Raw genomic sequence first — 25368 nt, 5'->3', positions numbered from 1 at the left:
GCTAGATGCTTCGAACCTCGAAAACGGACGGAGTAGGATACACTCGGCCGTCAACCAGCCCGCAACCGCGGTTCTAGGTGTGAATACCTCGAGTGCACGAAATGATTGGTTTGACGGGGAATGCCAAGAAGCGATAGAGAGGAAAAAAAGAGCTTGGGAAAACTATCTGAGCATATCCACGAGAGAGAATTTGACCAAGTATCGACGAGCGAGGAACCAGTTGAGCACGATCCTGAAGAGGAAAAAGCGCCAGAAAGAGAACAGAGATCGTGAGGAGCTAGAACAACTATTCCGGGTAACGGTGAGATGCAGGAATTTCACCATGCCTGTGATGCGCAATGATAGTGCTGGCAACCTGGTTACTGACAAAACGGCGGTAGCAACCAGGTGGAAGGAGCACTTCCAGAGGGTTTCTCCACGACAGATCAGATGTTTACCTTGCATCAGTTACTAGATAAGTTCCGGGAGCACAACTTGCAGACACACCATCTGTTTGTGGACTGTAAGGCGGCGTACGGTTCAGTCAAATGGAATGAGCTGTGGCAGATAATGCTAGAACATGGTTTTCCGACAAAACTAGCTACGCTGATTCGTGCGACGCTGGATGGGTGCAAATCATGCATTAGAATAGCGGATGAGACCTCAGTCGCTTTCATGACGTTGGATGGACTGAAGCAAGGGGATGCACTCTCTAACCTGCTATTCAACATTGCCTTGGAAGGTGCATTACGAAGGGCAAACATGGAAAGAAATAGAACTATCATCACGAAATCTCACATGCTTCTTGGCTTTGCGGATGAATCAACCGTAGAGCAGTGGAAGAGGCCTTCAGGGGGCCATTAAAAGGGAGATTAGGGCTTACCATTAACACCGCTAATACGAAGTACATGATTGCTGGCAGGGAACGTGGGAGACCAAGTGGTGTTGGTGCCGAGGTGGAGTTCGATGGGGACATATGACAACGATGTAAGCCGCGAAGTGAAACGACGAGCTGCAGCCGCGAATCGGGCTTTCTACGGATGCCCGACGAAAGAGTAGCCAAAACTATTTTCAGCAGAGAACCAGGAAGAGGTCGTAGACACCGAGACAGACCCCGCATCCGATGGGTGTGCGCTGTCAAAGACGATGGTGGTGGTGATTGGAGAACGGCAGCCCAACACCGACAGCATAGCCGTAGCATCCCAAGTAACAATATTAGTTTTTTGATAATTTTTAAACAATTGTTACGATCATATTCTTAAATCTTCTTTTAAGTCTCGTAAACATGAAAGGCTATAACAAATCAATGAAAAGCCTTACTTAAAACCAAAGAGGACCATGCTACAGGATAGAGTTAGAACCAAACTTTAAAATCATCTACATACTTCTAAGTTTTACAGCACAATATCCTATCGTAGTTTTAAGGCGGTCATTGCGATTTTAATGAGAGCCGTATTCAAAAGCAAGAATTTGAGTTTTACTGTGTTCTTTTAGCGGTTTTAATGACCAAATTTATAAGATTGATGAAAACTTCTTCATGATAACTGCTATAAAACCATGTTAATGCCTAGTGCCCTCTCATCAGATGGTTTTTAAAGTAATTTTTGGAATAACAATAATGCTTCTGTAGACCAAGTTATATGTAGCCTCTGTATTTTACAGGAGGTTTTTACAAACTTTTATTTAGCGTACTTTTATTAAGCGTGAGTAGTTTTATTATGCTCCGCTGGAAGCAGTTATAATGTGAATTGGATTTGTTGTTGCTTAACAGCAGCTGCCAGAAACTGATGCAGCTCTTCGATTTATTTAACAAAGCTATGATGTTGGACCTTGGTAGATTAATAGAAACACTACTATTTATCTAGTCTGAGTAAAAGGTAAAGTTTATTGGTAACATGTATCGAGGTCATGATTCTTGGTTACATTATAATAGCGATTGATATGGAAACAATACTTATAATTCTATAAACACATGATCTTACAATAGTGAGTTGTTTATGACAACTGGCGTCGTCTGACAGCTGGAGTCGTTCTGACAGCTGACGTTATGTTGACAGCCGGCATTCTGCTGGAACCGTATAACAGTTTCCCTGCTACACTGAACGACAAATTGGTGCGGTAATTCATTTCAACATATGAAACATAAAGTACCAACCAGCCTAAATCAGCCAGCCTGCTTTGTTAACTTGAAAGTATGTGGCCGTACAAAGGAAAGTTCTAGACTTGCTGTCAAATAAAAAAGATCTGTTTGAGTAAACTGAAAATTTTCAACATCTTCCGTAATTACACATCATAAACGCATTAAATTTTATCGTAAATATTGGGAGGATAGGATGATAAAATGAACGCGCCTTCAAAATAGTACACTTTAAGGAAGCCAGTTTTTAAAAACAAAATAGATGAATCCGATTAGTCTTTTCCAATTACTAGCAAAACCATTCTAGTTCCATTGTGTAACATAGAAACGCATTGCTAATGTTTTTATCTCGGCAATTTTTGCTTTGTCAAAAATACAGGGTTTCCTTGATAAACTCTATTTACTCTTCATAACAGCAGGAAAAAATCTATTTGGTCAGAGAATTACCACTTCAAAAACATTACAAAACTAACAGATTTGTTGCGGTTTGACAGCAACCACAATAAGATTAGAGCGGTTTAATGAAAGATGTTGTATATAGCCAGCAGCTTTTATAGTGGTTGTAGAAACAACCGCAATAAAACTTTTGTTCTTTTTTCTGAATCTTCCAGACTGCAGTTGGTTCACACGGTTCAAAATAGCTTTATGCAATCCCTCAAAGCAATTTTTCGCTTCATAAAAGTATTTGCATAGTTCGGTTTTATAAACAGTTTTATAATCAATATAAGATGGATTTTCGGCAAAAATGGTTTGACGAAGCCAAATAAAACATTTATTGCTGTTGCTTAAAAAATACTGTTCAACCAGTTAACTATGCAACGTCTCTCGTCAAACTTCCCTTAGTACTCCCATGAGAAGGCATAGCAATAAACGTCTCAATACAAGCTTAATCTCATTGTGGTTGCTTGTCAAGCCGCAACAAATCTATCAGTTTTAAAGTGCTCTTGAAAAGGTAATACCCTTACCAAGCATATTTTTTGCAGTTGTTAAGAAGAGTGTATAGAGATTATCACCGAAAACCTATTTTTTAGGCTAGGCTATATTGACATTCTGTCATTTTTGTTAGATTTGAAACAAAAATGCTAGCTATTGCATCAATGCAGAGAGAGAGCAGCAAAAATGAAGTTGATATCGATGTGTTTTCATGTTGCAGAATGCAGCCGATGCAGTTTGGTTACAGGATATTACGATTACCTAATCAAATTTATTTGCGTTGTTTAAACAACAACAGGCTAGTTAAACATATTTAGCATAGTTTCATGCCTTATAGTTTTGGAGAGCGGAACGAAAAGCTATATCAGTTTATGGTGGCTGCTGTCAAGTATCGAAAAATCCAGTTGACTTTATTGCTGCTTTCAGTCAGTGTAATAAAGCTACTTGCACTTAACATTACTCTTATAGAGTTCGAAAAAAATCCTGTAGAATATAGAGGCTACATCCAAATCGGTTTAAAGCAGCATTATAGTTTGCCTGAAAATTGTTTTAAAATTTTTCTGAAGAGCACTAGTCATTAAAATGGTTTTACAGATGTTATTAGGCAGATGCTTTTTATTTGGCCATAAAAACCGTTCAAAGAATACAATAAAAATCAAATTGCTGCTTTGAAATATATAGTTCTCATTTAAGTCGAAACAACCGCTATAAAACTACGATAGGATATTGTGCAGTAAAACTTAGATATCTGTAGATGATTTTAAAGCTTGGTTCCAACTCTCTCCTCTATCGTTGCCCTCTGGTTCTAAGTAAGGCTATTCATTGATTTGTTATTACTTTTCATGTTTACGAGCTTTAAAAGAAGATTTAAGAGTATGGTCGTAAAAACAGCATTGAGATTATCAAAAAGCTAATATTGCTGCTTGGGATAAACCAATAATTGCTTTAACATTGACTCAAACTGATAACCAAAAGGCTAAGAGTCTTTTAATACGTATTTAGGACATAGTTGAATCCTTTGTTGGGGGGCTTCATTTGGTTTTAATGAATGAGTTTTATTTGACACTCATATATCCCTATCAAACTTAATTGTACTTTATTCGCCATTATAGCCTATTGAAAGAGTTTTAAAAGGTCGTCCCAAACCATTTCAGGATATCTTGAAGATAAATTTATTTAATGCAGTATGTTGCTTTATAAAAACAAATTAGCTTCAGTACTACCACTATAAAACTCTTATAAAATATGCCTACGGTTTTATAGCACAGAAATTGTTACTTGGGATAGCCATGTAGGTGCTGAGTTACGGGACACCGGCTTGGGCTTCAGCTCTGGGCAGTGAGCGTCATTAGGTATGCTCGGGTATGTCAGAAGCATTCAGGATAAAGATAATCCAGACTATAAGTAGACAGCAGGAAGAATCAGACATCGCCGAGCACAGCAGATGGACCCATAGGCTAGTCCAAAATATCTCATCTTGGATCGTCACGCAATTTTTACCAGGTCATGGGTGTATCAAATAAAAGTACCAACACAGATCTTCTGCCCCGTTTCTACTGTAGCCGAGAAAGCTCTGGAGCATGTGCTTGACTATCCGCGCTTCGAACCCATTCGGTGCAAGATGGAGTCGACACCAAAGAGGACAACATCGTGCAAAAAATGTGTGAAGACTGCAGAAATGTGCGAGTGGAGCGTGGTCAAAAATGCGGTGACGGGCGTGATAACTGAGTTTCCAACGATTAGAACGATTTGATCCTTGCTTTAGCAAGGATCAGGACAGTTTTTTTGTTAGATTATAGTCACTTTAACAGCTTATGTCACTCGTGACTTCTGCGGGGTTGGGATTTGAACCCGTAGGCAGCTTAAGACCTAGGACCAAACGGGGCACAGATAAGCGAGATTGCTGGAAATTTCCCACAAACGTCAGCTTCCGGGATGCAGGACCTAGCATGTTGCTCTGCTGCTTCTGGATGTGTTCCCAGATGCTGGTACCAAAAACTCGGACATGACCAACTGCTTCGGACTTCTCATTCAAAAGCAACAACGTACAGTACCTCGAATAATCGTTGATACACGTCGTGAAATGCTGGAATCCGGGTACGGATGGGTGCCTCTATCGGATTCCCACCGACCAACAAGGTGACCTCCTTCGGTTGCTTTAGGTAGTAGAAGCCTCTTTTGCGCGAAAGAAACAGCTATATTTTTCTGCGCTAGCGACAGAACAGGTCAATGGTTCATCGTCAGCGTAGGTGTGTAAAGCGCCTTGCTCACGGTTATCTTGGTTTGCTTACCCTGGTCGTTGCTGCATTGAATCACGCCGGGACTTCTCCTTCGACGATAGCTCGCTTGAGCTCCGAGAAAAATTCTTGGCTTGGAACGGGTGTGGCCATTCGCTCTTAAGTCCGCGATTCACAGAAATGGATATGCCAGAAATGCTGACGAAACGGAATTGTAATTTACCTCTTTCTTGGGTGATGATGGCTCTCCTGGTTTTCCAGGCTTCTGTTGCTTCTCGTCGTCCCGGGCAAATTGCCGGCAATCCCTCTGTATTTGACCCACTTTCTTGCAGGAATAGCAGACCAACAATTTCTTCCTATCACTGTCCGATTTTCGTAACCGAATCCATTACGTGACAAGTTCGTAGAGTACAACTCACAGCCTTATCATCTATTTATTGATTTTAAGGCGACGTACGATTTAGTTAAACCAAATGAGATAATGCTAGAAAATATCAGATTAGCGGGTGCGACACCAACTACTTTTATGACCTTGGATGATCTCTTATGACCGTATGATTTGCGATAATAATGTGAACTGTGAAGTTACTGCTAACTGCGAATGGGCCAAAGTAAAATAGATAGGATCTTCCGTGATTATTTTCTTTAAAAGCAAAGCCAGCAAAGAATTTGACTAGACATCGTCTTTATTCTCTCAGTTCTACAATATATTCCTGAATAGAATAACACAGCTTCAAAATACAAAAATAGTCTTTGATACATCTTACTCGAAACAATTTTTTTGTTGTTGTCGATTTCTCGTTCCGTCTGTTCTCGACTGGAAAAAAAGGGATTTTCTTTCTTTTGATTTTGTCCTAGGGCTATTATACATATCTACGATATTCTTATCTAGGAAAAAAAAACACAATGGCTCACATTTAGTTGAACGATAAATCCTTCCCTACGTCCGCCGTTCCGGAACAGTCGGTTCGGACAAATTGACCCCGCAATTTTACCGTCAAGTAAATATCTACACGACGAGGAAACATTTACCTAATGTCTAATTTCTACAATCTTAGCATAAGTGTTGTTTGCTGTCTACGTAACCGTCCTACTTGTGGAGGAGGATTTCCGTAGAAACTATATTGCAACTGGTTGCGTTTGCTGTTGGAACAGATCTTGCTAAATCATACTCGATGTGCACTGTGGATGAGCGAGTGTAAGCGTTTGGCCAAAGATATCATTCCTCGATTAATGTGCGATTTTCAAGTTGAGAAATGATATTTTCGAAGAATGCGCCTTTTGTACTTTTCTTGTTTTTTTTTCAATCGAGGTGCTGAAGCATGGTTGTCACGACAACCGTTGCAACACCCGGCCTGGCACGACGCCTCGACGGCGGGGTGAAATATTTCACCTACGTGCGGCTTAACTGTGAAACTTTTCGATGTGCCTCGACAGCGTTTGCGGCGTCTTGTAGACGTTGTAGCAATAGCTGCACACCAACTTGGCAGCAGCAACGCCGGTGGGAATGGCCGCTGACGGTGGTACGAACGATGAGTTGAGGCCCATCGGATTGGCCAGACCGAACAGGCTCTGGATGTGCAGGTTGGTTTGCAGTTCCGACTTGATGCGGCTCAGATTGTTTACTCGGTCCTGAAAGTAAGATAAGCAGTTGGGAGGATTTGTGTTTAGCGGGTGGACTATGAGCTAGGAATAGATTTGTTAGAAACAATGGTTAGAAACGAAGCCGAACGATATTGGTTTTCGAACAAAATAATTTTTATTGGCCTATGTTAAATCTAAACATAAATGAGTAAATAAATAAAGAAAAACTATGGCGACATTCATTCGATTAAAAGCTGTAACTGCGTTACTAAAAATTGCATGCTTTAACGTAAGACTTTTTTTTTAATTTATAATTTTAAACTAGCGTCAGTCAATCCGGTAGTCAATTCAGTCAATAGAAAATTTCAAAGCAATTTGATAAGTGATCGAAAAGTTTCACACAATTAGATTCTAATCGAAAAAGGTATAGAATACAGAACAGTACAAACAGTTTATTGCGATTCTTGCTTTACTTCTATGTGCTGCTCAACGGCCTCGGTTGATCCGTTGTGCTGTTGGTGCTGCTGCTGCTGACTACGCTGCTTTTGCTGCTGATTATGGTGATGCTGCAGCTCTTCGCTCATGGTGAGCAAGTCGGAAACCTGTGAATTAAATCGAATGTTTTGTTTAACAAAAGTTTAAGGCAAGGCATAAGACTTATGATCTAAATTTTTTAATAAAATTTACCACTAGCGTGCCTAGAAGACCAGATTTAGCACTCACTCGTTTCTAAAATCAGTGTCCAAGTTTATTATTTTTGATAAAATTTTAAACCACCAACCAGTTTCTGAACCTGCCACTAAGTTCCGGACCACAATTTTCATCAAAATTTGACAGATCAAAAAAACCGATTTGAACTAGATTCTAGAGCAGATTTTGGAACATTTTATCAGATTTTGGACCGAATATTGGACCACATTCTGGACCAAAACCAGATTTTGAACTTGGACCAAATTCTGGACCCTGAACCACAACATTTTGGTTCACTTTATCAGATTTCGAATCAGATTTTGGATTTCGAATCAGATTTTGGAACTGGACCAGGTTAAAAACCAGATTTTGGCCCACACCAGTTTTTGGGCCAGATCTTTTACTTGGAGCGTATTTCAGGCCACAGGTTTTTGAACTGTTTTAATACCACCAACGAGATTCTGGACCTGGACAAGATTGTGGACCAGATTTTGAACTACATTCTGGACCTGGACCACATTTTAGTCAATTTTTTTTTCGGGCCACATTTTAGATCAGTTGTTTGGGCCAACTTGGATTTGGAGTTTAGTTTGAGGCACAGTTTTTTTGTGTTATTAAACCACAAACCAGATTTTGGATCAGATTTTGAGCTAGATTCTGAACCTGGACCGTATTTTGAACCTGGAATACATCGTGGATCACATGTTTTATCAATTTTTGTTTTAGATGTTGGAACAGATTTGAGCTAGATTTTGAAACACATTTATGATTTCGGATTAGATTTTCGACCCAGATTCTAGACCAGGTCTAGACCACATTTTGGACCTGGATCAGATACTGGACCACATTTTGGTCACATTTTTTATCGGACTTCGAACCAGAGTTTGGATCAAATATTGCACCAGATTCTGTCCTAGGACCAGATTTTGTATCAAATTTGGGTTCATGTTTTGGAAATAGACCAGAATATAGACCAGATTTTGGGCCACATTTTTGATCAGATTTTGGACCACATTCTGAAACGAAACAAAATTCTAGACTTAAACCACATTTTGGTCCACAATATTTTATCAGATTTTTTTTAAACTGGATTTTTGATCGAATTTTGCACCAGATTTTGAAACTGAACCAGTTTATAAACCAGATTTTGGACCACATTTTTGATCACTCCACATCTGCTCCAAAAATATTTTGGATGTGGTTGTGGAGTGTATTTTGGGCCACAGGTTTTTGACCTATTTTCAAACCATCAACCAGATTTTGGATCAAGTTTTGAACCAGATTCTGGACTAGGACCGTATTTTGCAGCTGGATTAGATTGTGATCATTTTTTATCAAATTTTGTTCCAGATTTTATAACAAATTTTGGAACAGATCTGAACTACATTCTGAACCAGATTTTGAAACACATTTTTGGTCAGATTTTTGACCAGCTTTTGGATTGAATTTTGGACTCAAATTCTAGACCTGGTCCGGACCAGATTTTGGACCACATTTTTTATCAGATTTCGAACCAAATTTAGGATTAAATTTTCGATTAGACTTTAAAACTGGATCAAGTGAAAACCCAAATTTTGGACCACATTTTTGATCACTTTGTTGGCCAAATTTTGGATCTCAAACCTGTTTTGGGCTACGGTTTTACTGTTTTCAAACCTTAAGTTTTTGGAGCGTCTTCGTAGAATACGAAACCTGGAATTAAATAAAAAGAAAACTTATCCAATTTAATTCTACTTTCGAAAGCAGACACTGAGGAAGCCTGCAAGTCGTAGGCGAAATACGTATCTGTCAAGCATAAGTGGGCACAATCTTTGGACATTCATTGCAGGAGCGTCGAGTTCGCCCTGACGGAGTTACTATGGAAACATCCATGATTGTTTGTTGTTCGAGTGTAAAAATGTAAACATTGTTTTATTTTGCAGATTAGCTGAAGAGGAACATAACTGAACGGATTCAAACTTTTGCAGTGGTTTTCGGCCATAATTTCCTGAAAGCATCGGCACAGAATACTTTTTTCAATCGTGCGAATTAAACATTCGAGTGCACTCAGAGGCAAAGATTAACTTCATATTGGTCGAGCCGTTACCAAGTTTGCTCTCGTACAGCGTTAGCGACTTGATAAAAGAAACTTTCCGTTGCGTATTTGGACATTCTCCCTGAAGTTTGCGAAAACTGCGAAGCCACAATCCATAAAACTTCTTATCCGTTCAATTATGTTCCTCTTCAGCTGATCTGCAAAATTAAACAATGTTTACCTTTTTACAATCGAACAACAAACAATCGTGGATGTTTCCATAGTAACTCCGTCAGGGCGAACTCGGCGTTCCTGCAATGAATGTCAAAAGACTGTGCCCAGTTGTGCTCAATAGCCGCCATTATCGCTCATGGAAAGCTGGATAGTAGAATTAAATTAGATAAGTTTTCTTTTTATTTAATTCCATGTTTTCAAACCACCAACCAGGATTTGGATCAGGGTTTTTATCACACTCTGGACCTGGACTAGATTGTGGACCATATTGTTTAACAACTTTTGTTACAGATTTTGTAACAAATTTTTGAACAGATTTGAACTAGATTCTGGATAAAATTTGGAACTACATTTGTAATTAGATTTTGCTCATCTTTTGCACCAGATTCTGGACCTGATTTTGGACCATATTTTTAGCAAATTTGGACCAGGTTTTAAACATTTTGGATCACATTTCTGGTCAGATTTTGGATCAAATGTGGGACCAGATTTTAAACCGCATTCTGCACCAAGACCGGATTTTGGGTCCGGACCAGATTCTGAACATTTTCTGCCAGATTTTGGTCCAGATTATAAACCAGATTTTGGACATTTTTGGTCAGATCTTGGACCTGGAGCATATTTTGGGCCACATTTTTAATCAGATTTTAAACCACAAGACCCAATTTTGCTGGTGATGGTTGGGGCGTTCGTCGTCTACTGCAAAGAAGAGGTTTTGGATCTTACATTCTCTAGTTCTATACTTTCCGATCGAGTGAGAAATTGGCGTGTATCAGATGAACCTTCTCCATATGCTCATGAACAAATTATGACAAAATACAGCTAGTGATATAATCAAGGGAGCCTATAGAGAGGCAAGAGAATTCGTAGGGCAGTATCAGACGGGCTTTATGGGGGCCCGCTACACTACGGATCAAATTTTTACTCTCCGACAAACCCTCCAGAAATGTCGAGAGTACAACGTGCCCACGCATCATATTTGCGTGGATTTCAGTGCAGCATACGATACAGTTGAATGAGTTGCACAGCTATGACAGATAATGCACGAGTACGGATTTCCGGACAAACTGACGCAGCTGATCAAAGCCACTCTGGAGTATTACCAGTTGGTAACATAATTATATACGTTGGCTCCGCCAAGTGCGTTTTAGAATAATGTTGCAAACGCACCGCGGATTCGAGCAGTTGCAGCAAAGCTTCCCCGCCAGTTTCCAACCACACCCAAGTAACCAAGAGTTCGAATAATGGTGTCTAACGAGGGTTAAACAGCTTTATGTATATTAATCTATAACTTGCTAAGCAGCGTCACTTTTAAGTAATTACCCGAACCACAGAGAACAGACATCCATTCAGGAATAAATTTTTCGGGAATTCTTGGATGAAATTTCAAATTAAAATCACCTAATATGCTAGCGTCATCACCACTATAGTTTCCCAACTAAATGATTTTTCTGAATTTGCACACTGACAACCATTGGCTCCTCTGGCGCTAGTATATATGGACTGTAAGCGTTATGCTAGCGCCAGAAGCTAGCTGTTGTGAGTTTAGTGTAGAATTTTATGCGCCTTTAGCGACATCATCACTATAGTTTCCCAACTAATTTGACATAAGTTTTATCCAAGTGAGGACCTTTCACTTGGATGTCTGTTCTCTGTGCTAAAACTATTTGAGATTAATTATTTTTATTTCACTCGAATAAATTTAATCCCCGCACATTTCTAATTACAAATATAAATTAGAATGGAATGCTCTTCATTATTGTGTTGTGTTGTGTACCATATGCTATCGGTATCTCACTACTAGTTAATTACCTCTGACTGATCTGATCTCTGACGCCGCTAGTGACAGGAATTTTGCCGATGAGTTGTTCTTAAGTGTAAGTTCGTTTCGGGGCTGTGACAAATGAGAAATTAGCACATCGAGTAAAAACGATGCAAATTGCATATTCCAGCAACGGAGCAGTGGTATGCGTCTAAGTCACCGAAAAGAAGTACTCGAGTTCAAATCCCCGAGGTTGTGGTTGGTGGTGTGTGGTAAGTTACAATAAATTAATATTTATAAAAAACAGTCGATTATTAACCGAAATTAAATGCCTTAGTTAATGAGAAATGTCATGACTCTACAAAACAGGAAGAAGTAGGAAAATATTCCCCCAATCTCTTTTATTTTTAAAATTATTGGAGTTTCTTTTTGGGCTGCACAGTGTTTTAAATAGCGACTTAAGTGAACTTTTTGCGAACTGTATAGTTCTGGTAGAAGTTACTTTGTATTCCCTTCGAAGTCGAAGATCATCAAATATGAACTTGAAAGTACGCTTAATTACTTAAAAATTAAGTTGAATAGAGTTCTATTCATGATCATTTCGTTGACTGATTAAGCCAAAAAATCCCCTTTAATCGGAGCTTTTGGTTACTTGGGATGTAAACAAAGCGCAGCACGCAGAACTTGTTAGGAACTAAAGTTACTTCAGAACTTCCTAATAGCTTTGAAATAGTAGGAGCATCCTAATAGCTTTGAAGTATCTATAAAGTACTTCTTAAAGCATTTAGTTCCACGTATACTTGATGTACACTACTAATTAGCAAGAAAGTTCCACGGAACTGAATTTGAACTAATTGTGAACTTTCGAGTTCGCGTGTCAAGTAATATTCTAACTTCTGATTGCTTGGGCAGTTGATTAGGTGACAGGCGAACACAAGATAATGAGTGTGAGCAGTAAGGCATAACAACTACCACTAACAAACCTAACATTTATTGTCATTTCCGAATTTGTACGCCCTTTTGCTCACAACCTCAAAATGATAAATAGTGGCTCAGCGCATTAGACGTATTCAATCTTTGTGCTAGCCTGAAACTAAAACGTAGTGCGCGGCGGCATAAAATCGTTTAGTCTAAAATTATTATAAGACAAATTGTAGTGTAAAAATGTGCTATTGTGTAGTTAACAAAACGAAAAACGTAGAAAAAGGGCCCCCTCCGTACATCATATATAGTTAATTATGTTAAATAAAGGTGTAGGTGAGATGATTCATCATCAAATGTTGTTTTGAAAAAATGCGGAAGGAGGGAGCAATGCAAAATTGAACAAAATAAACTTAAGTTAGTTATTTGGAAGCTTTTCTCTTATTAACTGCGTCAAATAATTTTAAGTCTACATTCATTTTCGACTCGAAAATAGGCGAAAAATTGCTGGTAACTTAACTTGTTACAAAGCGATTGTCAACGTAAACAAAATGGCGTTTATTGCATCCGAAGTATAGTTTAATTGTTTTGTAAACATGCCTGAGATGGATTTTTAAAACAACTAGAACTTTTGAGGATACAAACAGATACAGTCAACTGACACTTGCTTTTACAGGTTTTTTGTTGTACTTTTAAGTAGGAGTTGTTTGATCTGCCACCATTTGCCTCCTTGGAAAATATTTAAGCTCAAAGAAGTACTATTTTTCACCAAAAAAGCTCAAAATCTCCGAAACTTTAGAAAATAACATATAATAATGTTCTACAGAAACGTTGATTTTAGCCAGATAAACAACTATCTCGAACACTATGAACACGTAAAAATTGACCAGAATAAGTCAGGGTTTAAAAACTGTTTTAAGGGGTTTGTCCACGAATAACGCTTCATAGATAATTTCCATGAACAGATACAAGTATGGTGTCTTTGATAAAGTTATTTGTATTGATATTTACTACAACTTTGCCGAAAGTACCAGACCTGAAAATAAATTTCGTATCTCACTTTCTGGGAATTAATCACCCAAAGATTTCTCTCACAAGAATGGGCTTGTTATACCAAGAAATGTATCTATAGACACTACATGCGAAAAACTTCACGCTTCGGCGCAATATCAAACGATCACGCATTTCGCTGTTTGAACCACTGTGCATTCTAGACCTGGTTTGGACTACATTTTGGAATTTTTTTGGACCACATTTAGGACCTGCATCGTATTCTGGACCAAATTTTGAAACAAATTAGGGTTTATATTCTGCAAGTGGACCACAATATAAACCACATTTTGGTTCACATTTTTGATCAGATTTTAGACAACATTCTGGACCGAAACCAGATTTTGGACCTGGACCAAATTCTAAACCTGGACTACGTTTTGGAACACATGTTTTCTATCAAATTTCGAACCAGATTTTGGGCCACAACTTTTACCAGTTTTTTGGGCCAGATTTTGGACCTGGAGCCTATTTTGGGCCAGATTTTTTTAACAGTTTTCAAACCACCAACCAGATTTTGGACCTGGCATGCATCGTGGACCACATTTTTTATCAACTTTTGTTTCAGATTTTGGAACAGATTTGGACAAAATTTTGGACCAATTTTTAAAACACATTTTTGATCAGATTCTGATCATTTTGTTTAGATTTTGAATAAGATTTGGTCTGGACCACATCCTCGACCTGCATCAGATTCTGGACCAAATTTTGTACTACGACCACATTCTATACCTGAACCAGATTTTGAATCAAATTTGGTTTTAGATTCTGGAAATGGATCAAAATATAAACCAGATATTGGGCCACACTTTTTATCAGATTTTAAACCACCAACCAAATTTTGGATCAGGTTTTGAACCAGACCAGTTTGAATTAGATTCTGAACCAGATTTTGGACTACATTTTTTATTAGATGTTGGCCATGTTTTAGACCAGATTTTGGACCCTAATCAGATGTTGGACCTCCAAAAGATTGCTAGATGGAGCAGATTTGGGACCACATTTTTATCAAATTTGGTGCAGGTTTTGAATGCAATTTGGACCACATTTTTAATCAGATTTGGGATCAGAACGGGGACCAGATTTTGAACCACATTCTGCACCAAGACCAGATTTTGGGCCTGAACAAGGCTGTATATATTAGGTATCACATTTTGGTCCAGATTGTAAACCGACTGCCCAACTGAACAGCTGAACACTATGGTACTGTATAAATTGGGTCAGACATAAACAAAAGATGGGACAACCGATCTTTCAGAAGAATGTTTTGACCTGGATTACTTATTGTTTGTAGCTGTAACCAAACGCAGTGCACAGTAGTCCAAAAGGACGAAAAGTGGAACTTTTTTCCTAGTGTCTCTTGTTTTTATTTTATCATTTATGGTCCTAGCACTTTTGTTCGTATGAATATCCCCCTTAAACTAAAACTGTCAAAAGTTAGTCATCGCTTACTATAATGAAAATTAAAAAATAACTTTTTAGGTGAAATATAGACATATTTTCTTGGGCAAAGTTGTAAATATTGTAAAAACAAGCAACTTTGCTGAAGAAATAAAATTTCTATCTTTATCGAGTGCTGAACTACAGGGCATATTCTTTAAAAATTCATTTTTCATACTTAACTTTCTTAGTTGCATTTTGCAAGAATACAATGTTCTAGGCAATTATCGAAGGTCTGCAAATACACGTTTTTACAGAAGACGGCAAATCTCTTGGAGCTTTACTTGCTGAGTTATATTCATTCGAGCTTTAAATTTCCGCAAATTCTCGAGCCTATGGGGTAAAATGGGGCAAGTGGATTTATGAAATTAGTGCTTGTCCCCAACCACCCAAATGAGAGTACGGCAAGCCTACGTTTTATGTGTTTCGCGTTTGCTAAAAGCTCTATCCACGTCCATTTTTTTTGTGTTCGTAGATAGACACATGGTTTCTTCGGCATAGTTATCTTCTATATAATAAAACCAAGTTGGTTCGTTTGTTTGTAAGGGATAAACTCAAGAACGGCAGGACGGAATTGCATGATTCTTTTTTCAGTTGATATGTTTTGGTTTGCGTCAGGTTTATACGCAAAAAAAATATTAAAAATCTACGCGAAAAACTGAAAAATAGTAAAAAACCAATATTTTACTTTTCCCGCCATTCGTCGCATAGACAATGTTTTAGACTACTATGATTATTATCGGTGCAAATCAACCAGCGTCGCATTCAATATGCAGCGTCGTTGCTGGGCTAACAAACATGTTGATGAGGGTAACTTTGATTGAATGGTCAATAGTGCCTGATTTTCACAGAACATCTGTTCGTTACAACTGTGTTAGAAATACTGAATACTGAAACACTTAGAAACTGAGTTAGAAATGTTTGTTCGATTTAATCGACGTTTTTCGGCGAAATAAGTATGAAGATTTTTAAATACCAGTTAGTCCGGACGTTTCGTGCTACTACTGGTCTTCGCTCATCATCTGCGGACAACTTTTTCGTCCATTAGGTTCTACTTGGTTTATCTTTCTCCAAGTCCAAGTAGAACCTAATGGACGAAAAAGTTGTCCGCAGATGATGAGCGAAGACCAGTAGTAGCTCGAAACGTCCGGACTAACTGGTATTTAAAAATCTTCATACTTATTTTGCCGAAAAACGTCGATTAAATCGAACAAACATTGCGGTGGCGGCGATTATCTGAAATCAACATTAGTTAGAAATAGTAATCTTTCCAGAATCCTAAAACTTATTGTCAAATATTCATTGAAAACATGTGGAAAATGTTGATTTTTCAATTTATAGCACTCAACAGTTAAGCTGGCTGTTAATTTATTTTTTGTAAAAGTAAATTCGATAGCTATAGATAATGCCTAATTCCGTCTGCTGTAATTAGGGTTGGGAGTACCGACAGGATTTTTGAGAACCGGTATTTCGGTACTGGAAGGATTAGTACCGGTAATACCGGTACTGGTACCGGTACCCAAAGCTTTAAAATGAAAATCCTTGTTCTCTGAAAAATCTACTAATACTTTTATTTGTGGTCCAATTCTTAAGTCACTTCACCTCACCTTGCAGTTACCATTTCATTTGTACTGTCCAGCCCGGTGTCACCAATACACTCTCACATATGATTTGACAGTACCCCCATACTGATGGGCCCCTCGTTGCTGGGCCCCAAACAACAATGGCCGCTCCATATATTTTCTATGAAATGATTTCCCGCCCAGTGTTTTGACGTTTTAGATTGCAGTCATAGAAAAATGGCGTCGTGCCGGGGGGTCGGTACTGTCACTTAGCTAACAGGAGTCACCCAGGTACTTTCAAAATCGCTAATTGTGTTCTCATCTAAGATCTATGAGAATAGGGCCCTTGTAAAAATGATTCCAAACGACACCTGGCGAAAGTCGGGAGGCTACGATGGGTCGGCAATGTTGCAAGGATGACAGATGACTGTGCACCGAAATCTGTTCTTTTCAAAAACCCCACCGATACCATGAATAGAGGGGCCCAACGACCAGGTTGAAGCCGACTTCGAGAAGCTCAATGAATTGGTGACAAGTAGCCTAGGACCAAGTACAGTGGAGACAAGTTTTTGATACAACACGCCCCCGGTTGTATGCTGCTAGAGGAGAAGCTTGCAAAATTCAACTTTAAGATGCACAGAATATTCAATGTACTGTTCACCATGCGAAAACGAATCTGCCAGACGCTGAAAATGCTTTCTCAGAATGTATCGCTGAAGGACAGGCTGTAATCAGGGTACCGAAAAGCATACTTGCTCTTCAATCCTTGAGTTACATCGAAGCGAATTCATTCCGCAGAGTATTTTGGTGTACAGGTCTAATCGAGCTCCTTAAAGCTTGAACTGCTATAGGCGTCGGAAGTCCGTACCAATTTTTCCTTCATGATCAGCTAGCCATATTCATTCCAATAACTAGCGCTCAACAATTTCCTCAATCTCGTTACTGATGTTAAATTGTTGTAGTAACGCATCCGCTAGCTTTATCAAAATATAGCGCGTAGTTTTATAAATTATTTTAAAATTGTTATCTTCGATTTTAAGGCCGAGTGTTAGAAAACATGCATAAATGATCAGTACCGAAAGTACCGGTTTTCTCTTGTGCCAGTACCGGTATTTCGGTACTGGAAAATCAGCCGGTAGTACCGGTATTCCCGGTTCCGGTACTCCCGGTATCCCAACCCTAGCTGTAATTGTCCGTTAATATGGTATGCAATATACATATATTGAAACAGAATCTTTATTCTTGCTAATAAACAGTTTTATGGGCTAGCAAATTTAAAAAATAATAAATGTTGTATAATGCGTTGGGGGTTCAGTTTATAAAAGAGCCTAATAGTCTAAAACTAATTTTTTCACATCATTTATCAAATTAATTAAATTAACCAGAACTGGAAACTTTCTACGTTGTATGCGTTTCTAATGCATGTTTACAAATGTTTCAATGACTAAAAATTAGGTATGAAGCTATATGACCGTCAAGAGAAGAATATACTTTATGTATTAAATTTAATTGAAAAGTGTGCTTCAAAAGAATATTAGCTGAAATAAATTAACACTAAAAGTACATGTAACCCATTAGAATAAATCGTATTGAAAACAACGTTAATTATTTTTTGTCCTTTTCTCTTCTGATTAGACCTCTAAAAGTGCAAAAAGGCTCATAAAATTATAATTCTGTTTCAAATTGTTTTGAAATACCAAAGTAATAAAGAAGACAAAAAAGGGTTTAAGACAAGGCGTACATTTATTTGCATTTTCGTATGTTTGAGGAGACCAGCAAGAAATGAAATTAGCAAATAACATTGATTATATTTTGAGGAATAATGAAACCTATCGGATTGGTATAATATACTAACAAAGGTAATTGTTTGAGGACTTTCAGCAGAGTATAATTCATTCGGTAAATTCTTACAAATCGATTGATAAGTAAAATTAAAAATCTAATGAATCTAATTGACATTCTCATTTCATACCTATAAATATCAAATTTAAATTCAAAAATTACGGTGGCAATCACAACAAAGCTCTGATTTCGATAGAGGAAATCGAAAGTGTCAACAAATTATATGTTTAATAAACCAACAATTTGCGTAAAAAAGGACATGCAAAATTTCAAATCAATAATGGGACAAGGCACAAAGGCGAAAGAAAACATTGGAGGGCGTTGAACAGAACAATCATAGATTTCGGCGGCAATGAAAATATAGTTGGTGGTGCAATGATTCTGTTCTCAAAAAGTTTTGAATGCATATTGCATATCATTAGACAGTTAACTGCAGTAGATGGAATTAGGCGTTATATAATAACATCGAGTCTACTTTTACAAAAAATAAATTGACACTCAGCACATCTGTTGGGTACTGAGAATTGAAAAATCAACATTTTCTACATGTTTTTAGCGTATATTTGGCAATATATTTTACGATTTTGGTTTAGCACAGTTGTAAGAAACAGATGTTCCATGAAAATCCGGTAGTCAATTAACCATTCCCTCAAAAGATAAACTTCTCAAAAACGCACAAAACTTAACCTACACTTTGAGTACATCCAAAATTTACTATTTACGGCATTTAATTCAATTAGTGGCAGTACGAAGTTTGCCGGGTCAGCTAGTAGAAAATATAAAGGTAAATAATTTTGCTGAAGAAATGATATTTCTGTCTCTATCGAGTGCAGAGCTATAGAGCATTTTCTTTGGAAATTCTTTAAAAGTACGTTTTTCATATTTAGCATTTATTGGTTGCATTTTACAAGAGTATATGGTTCTAGGCGATTATTGAAAGACTCAAAACACATGTTTTTGCAGAAGGTTGCAAATTTCTAGGACCTTTCTTTACAAAGTTATCGCTTATTTAAGCTTTATTTTTCCTGAACTTCACGAGCCAAAAGCGATAACTTTGCAAGGAAAGGTCCTAGAGATTTGCAATCTTCTACAAAAACGTGTATTTTGAGTCCGTCAATAATCGCCTAGAACCATATATTGCTGTAAAAGGCAACCAACATAAGCTAAGTTTGAAAAACTAATTTTTAAAGAATTTCCAAGGAAAATGCTCTATAGCTCGGCATTCGATAGGAATAGAAATATCACTTCTTTAGCAAAGTTATTTACCTTTATATTTTCCATAACTTTGCCAAAGAAACCATATGTCTATCTACTAACATGGACGTGTATCTTTTAGACCACTGTGCAATGGACTGGTAGTTTATTTATTTATTTATTTGACTGATGTTAGGCTCTGCCCATTATCGATATTTAAAACATTATTACATAGTTTTTACCTACTTATTACAAATGATTCACATAAAATATTCAAAGATTATTATCTATGTTGCTTCATGGTTAATTCAACATTTATAATATCACGATGATTGTTAATGTGGTCATCATTCTATACATTGGTTCATTTCTGGCGTAATTTTGAACTCTATTTGTCAAACGAAAAGGTCTAACACTTCTTAACGACGAACGTCCATCATTCACGGTCAATTGGCTTGATAAATATGGCGAATTATACCTGCTCACCGGCAATGTCCTTTAAGAACAGAGCATCTGTTGTACGCCTTCTGTTCTTCAAGCTTTCCGTTCCAATCAATAAACACAACGATTTATAGTTAGGCATCTCTCCGGTCCATCCTAAATTCCGCAGGGCATAGCAACCTTTTCAGTATGCCGAATGAAGTTAAGCTCGCTGTCAATTTCTACCCAAAGATCGCATACATGGTCTCTTCTTGGTATTATTTCACCTTCCATGGAATAATCAAATAGTAATTTATTTGTTTTTCGGGTACACACTTCTTCGTACTAACTTTGAGGCCGATCGTTTTGCAAAAACCGATGACATGTTGTACACAATCCTGAAGAATTCGGCAGTCCTTAACACATTTCACCGGGAGAAAAACCTTCACATCGTCAGCATGAATTAAGATGCAAACTCCAGGGAGAAGCTCCGGGAGCGCATTCATGACTGTGACGAAAAGCAATGGCCCTAGATGACTCCCCTGAGGGACACCAGACCAGACTGGCAATGGAGCTGACTTGCTCTTGTCAATCTTGACATATTGCGATCGATTCTTTAAATAGTCGCTTATCCATCTCAGATTTATACCGTTTATTCCATACTTTGGCAGCAATGATGCGATCGCATCAATATTTATTATGTCAAAAGCCTTAGACATATCTGTGTAAGTAAATTGTATCTACTTGCCACTCATCCACCATTCATTGCGCAGTTCTCGAAACAAATTCCGTCAAATTAGTTTACCATTGAGCGTCCTTTAAGGAATCCGTGTTGGAAAATTGATATTTTTGGTTCAATCGTACGATACAAATGATCATAAACCATTGATTTGTCCATTTTCGGTATAGCCGAGAGAATGGCAATTCCTCTGTAATTTTCAACCAGTAACGTAACCGAAATCGCTTTGCGGACATCTGACAACGATAATTCAAATGTAGCCAAAGTTGAATCTAACGATGGAGCTGTACTGGAGGGACCTGTTCGCTGATCATTATCAAAGACATTTTAAAATAGTCAGAGAATAATTCTTCAGCTTCAGTGGCGTTTTCAACTTTCTTGTCTTTATACATTTTTTTTTCCTGTGTGGACTCATCACTGCGACCAGTATAGTTGATCTATTGTGATATCGCCCGGGTATTTGCTGTATGACCTGCACTGCATTTCATTTGCTATAATCGCTATTGAGTGAGCGTTATGCTTATTAATTTTTATGCGTGCCTGTGTGAATTGGGGTTTACCCTTCTTTCAATGCTTGATCTACTTTACCCACTTATTCCTTGCTGCCAGTACTATCCCATATTATAGCCGTCCCTGGCGAGGACTCATTCGTACCTCTGACCAGTACACTTAACTATAGGGGGGACTTTTGTACGGTCAAGAGGCTTCAGTGGGTAAATATATAGAAATTCAGCATGAAGGAAGGGTAAATGAGGGGTCTGAGAATAAACCCATGCTAAAGTAATTTGACATTGAATGACTTTGATTCTACTAAGCTTCGTGAGCAGCACTTCCGCAGTTAATTATTCCATCACGGCAGCCAGCTCCAACTTCAATAGTTTCCTTTCGTCAGCAGCCGATGAATACGACTGACCGGGAACTGCAGACGTGCACGACTCGAGCGTGACTTTCGCTTGCCCTTGATGCTTTCTCCTTTGTCGCGTCAAGACATGCCAGTAAGATGTTGGCAGTAGTTCAGCTAGCATTTGAATAATACTGTTCGCTGGCTTACCTCGTGTTATGTACCAGAGCAGGCGACAAGAATCGGTTACGCCTATTTTTCGTGGTCCGTCATCTAGGTTGAAGAAAATGGAGCATTTCAATTTCAGTATGAACAAAAGAGCTGTTCACCTTTTGCTGCCAAAGAAAAATTACGCTACGTATTATTGTAGCATTGGTGATGGGTAGATTTGTGTTGCTAAAGAAAACCTAGTGAAAAGCCTTAAGTACCAAGTTTCCTAAGTTTTGTGGTGGACGCTCATGATTGAAATGGTTCAGCGCGACGCGGATCGGTTATGCTGTATAAGCGTAAACGGACTGTACCGCGTCGAACGGTGACAATTATACGCTGACACAGCGCATAGCGTAAAACGTACGACACATAGCATAGGAAGAAATATTTCAGTACAATATAGTCGAGAACGACACGTTACGAGGACCACATCTAGTATTCTTACTCCAAACCGAACCGCCATATCCCAAGAATATTGCATGGCGATCCTCGCCAGTATGCAGTGAAAGCGAGTTTCGATACGGTTAAATTTTCTGATTCACGCGTTGGAGATGCCCAAGTAAAAAAAAAAAAAAAAAAAAAAAAGTGGTCGAGTTTTGTTCCGGAAGTTATAGTTTCAGAAATTGTGCAATGAAAAACGTCCTTGTTGGTTGCAAAGCGAAAAAGCACGCTTCGAACAGTGTTCTGGAAGAGACCACGTAATACGTGAATCGTAGAGTGAAAAAAAAAAAATTACAATGGGATGGTTTAGTGCGGATGAAATCATCGCACCGGCCGCATCAAATAGCGTCATTGAACAGAACCATACCGCACAAACAATTGCACTGTGCGTGATAGCAGCGTTGGCTGTAGGATACATTGTAGTGCGGATAGTAGCAAAACTGCACCGCCAACAGACAGAAAGTGTCGCCCAAAGAGCTATTAGTATGGCAAATTTGCCAAACGTGTAAGAAACTACCAAATGTTGTGATTCAAAATAAAAACAATTAAAACAATAAACAATTGCTTTAAAAAACAAACGTATAAAAAAAAAAAAAAAAAAAGTGTAGTGCTGTCCCAAGTAGCTTCCACGTTGCATTCGTACATCGACATACATTCTACGGATAAAAGTGCTGATTCAGTTGTACAACTGGAAATGATTTCAATCAACCAGACGATGACTGCGAGAGAAAATTTCGTTCGATGATTCCAGCTTCGGATGGATGGAAAATTTCACACTAGCGAGATATGGGAAATTTCGGCTGCTGCGGGGAAAAAATGTCAAATGTGATGACCATAGAACATCTCAAATATAACCAGAGAAATAATTGGGAAGTATCCATTAGTTAAAAAAGAAGAATATAAATTACTTTACAAAAAAAAAAAAAAAAAAAATTTTTGTTTTAGGCACTATCACTGGAATGGAAGAATTTTTCAAAGCAGGAGATGCGTTAGGGAAATTACATGCTAATTTAAAAAAAAAACATGCCAATTATAAACCAGGCACTAAGGTAAGGAAAATAAAGGAAATCCAAACCATATTAGAAGAGCTAAAAAGGGCCGTAAACAAATGTAAAGCAATAGAGACTAAAGCCCAATTTAAAAGAAGATATCTACAACTGAAGTCTGTTGCTAGGCAGTGCTATAAGCTGCTTGGCTCAGTACCTGCTAACCTAGACGACACCTTAGCCCCTGAAGGCACTAAAGGGGGTGAGGGTGAAAATTCGAAAATACAAGATAACGAAGAAGACTCAGAGGAATCAAACGACGACGAGGAAGTTCTTCAAGAAGAATTTTCAGACTTCGAAGAAGAAGAACGCTACGAAATGGCGACCAAACTAGACCTTAGCTTGGCCATGAAGGTAGTCGACAGATATAATGGCGAACCATCGAAACTGTCCATATTTATTGAAACCGTCGAATTGCTGGAGGAATACTCCAACGGAGTTCCACCAGCAGACGTCCTGAAATTTTTAAAAACAAGACTAGTAGGCGCAGCCCACGGGGCAATCGATAATGCCCGAACAACCGCCGAGGCGTTTGATGCACTGAAAAGAAAATTTTCGGTGAAGATTACACCGAGAGCGGTGGAAAAGGAGATGGCATTGAAAAAACAACATTCTAAACAAATCGCAGAGTTCGGCGCGGACATAGAAAACCTGTCCGCTAAATTGGCAGCCGCACACGTTTCAATGGGAACTTTCCCAAGTGAGGCGGCAGCCCTAAATATTGTCGAACCTGTAGCGGTTCAGGCATTTGTCGAGGGATTGAAAGATCCCTCAACACAATTTTTCGTAAAAGCACGGAATCCGACATCGCTAAATAAAGCGATATCGGATGCGTTGGAGTGCCAAAGTACTCCAAAAAATGAAAATAGTTTAGAAAATATGATGGCACTATGGTGCACATCAGGAAGAACGCCCTATAGGGGCAACGATCGAAATAATTGGAGAAGCCGAGGAAGCTCTAGAGGTCGTGGTGGTTACCGAGGAAACACTAGGTACCGTGGTAGGGGTACACAACACAATAACAACTATGGTTATAACAATAACCACCAAACCAACCAAACCTACCGAGGAAATAACAGTCGCGGGAGGAACAACGGACATGTGGCACATATGGCCGAACCTCAGCAACGACAACAACAGCAACAACAAACACAACAACAGCAACAACAACAACCTGTAGAAGAGGCACATTTAATCGATCTTTTTCGTTAATTTTAGTGCGAAGAAGGCTCTCAGAGCAAAATTTAAATTATTTGGCAGAGTAATAGAACTCATAATTGACAGTGGAGCATCTTGTTGTATTCTGGACAAAAGATGTCTTCCCGAATTTATCAATATCAATAATTCACACACATTAGAAATCAGTGGTGTAAACGGAGTAACCCGTACTCTGGGATCCGTTGACACTTTTGTGGGGTACAAGTCTGTGGAATATCCCATTAAATTTAATATTATAGAGAGCTTGCCGGATGCAGTTAACGGCTTGATTGGCACAGATTTTTTGAGAGAATTTGGAGCCATTGTTGATTTTGTGGGTATGGAGATGAGATTGCAACAACCAAAAACTGAAACATGCTACATTATACCGGCTCGTACTGAGGTGGTAAGGTACGTTGATACCGGTGTGACGGGTACTTGTGTGGTACTACAACAGGAAATAATGCCACATGTTTTCATAGCAAATTCAATATCAGTTCCAAAAGAAGGGAAATTACCCGTAAGAATTATTAATATAGCAAATAAGGAAATTTGCATTGAAACAAAAAATATTGAAACAAAGGATCTAAGGGATTACAATGTGGTAGGAAAAATTAAACTGCCAAAATACGATACTAATAGAGCAAGTAAACTTTTAAATGAGTTGAACTTGAAACATTTGACAAAACAAGATCAGGCAGAGATGCAGAGGCTATGCTTAAAATACGCTGATGTGTTTTGCTTGAAAGACGATAAATTAACAGTAACGGATAAGTACACATCCAGTATTAAAATAAAGGATGGCACAACTCCAATATTTTCTAAACAATATCGCCTTCCCCTGGCGCAAAAAAGGGAAATAAATGACCAGATTGATAGGATGATGTCAGATGGA

The 25368-nt window shown here is 38.4% G+C and overlaps 1 protein-coding gene across 3 annotated transcripts in view; it reads right to left on the bottom strand.

The window, feature by feature from the left end:
- Nucleotides 1-6690: 6690 nt before the first annotated feature.
- Nucleotides 6691-25368, bottom strand: part of LOC128742475 (gastrula zinc finger protein XlCGF26.1) — a 38857-nt gene continuing 20179 nt past the window's right edge. Inside the window, exons 11-12 of one of the 3 annotated variants that reach the window (XM_053838847.1) lie at nt 7344-7472; nt 6691-6918 (exon numbers count right to left, since the gene is read on the bottom strand). In XM_053838847.1, coding sequence (XP_053694822.1) covers nt 6691-6918; nt 7344-7472 — 357 coding nt within the window. Of the gene's footprint in view, nt 6919-7056; nt 7473-25368 lie in introns of those variants that run through there. The other 2 variants (XM_053838846.1, XM_053838845.1) reach the window with 2 other exon arrangements.

Source organism: Sabethes cyaneus, chromosome 3 (assembly GCF_943734655.1).
Source record: "Sabethes cyaneus chromosome 3, idSabCyanKW18_F2, whole genome shotgun sequence".
Taxonomy (NCBI): domain Eukaryota; kingdom Metazoa; phylum Arthropoda; class Insecta; order Diptera; family Culicidae; genus Sabethes; species Sabethes cyaneus.
The sequence above is the reverse complement of the archived record's forward strand: the minus strand, read 5'-3'. Positions and strand labels throughout refer to the sequence as shown.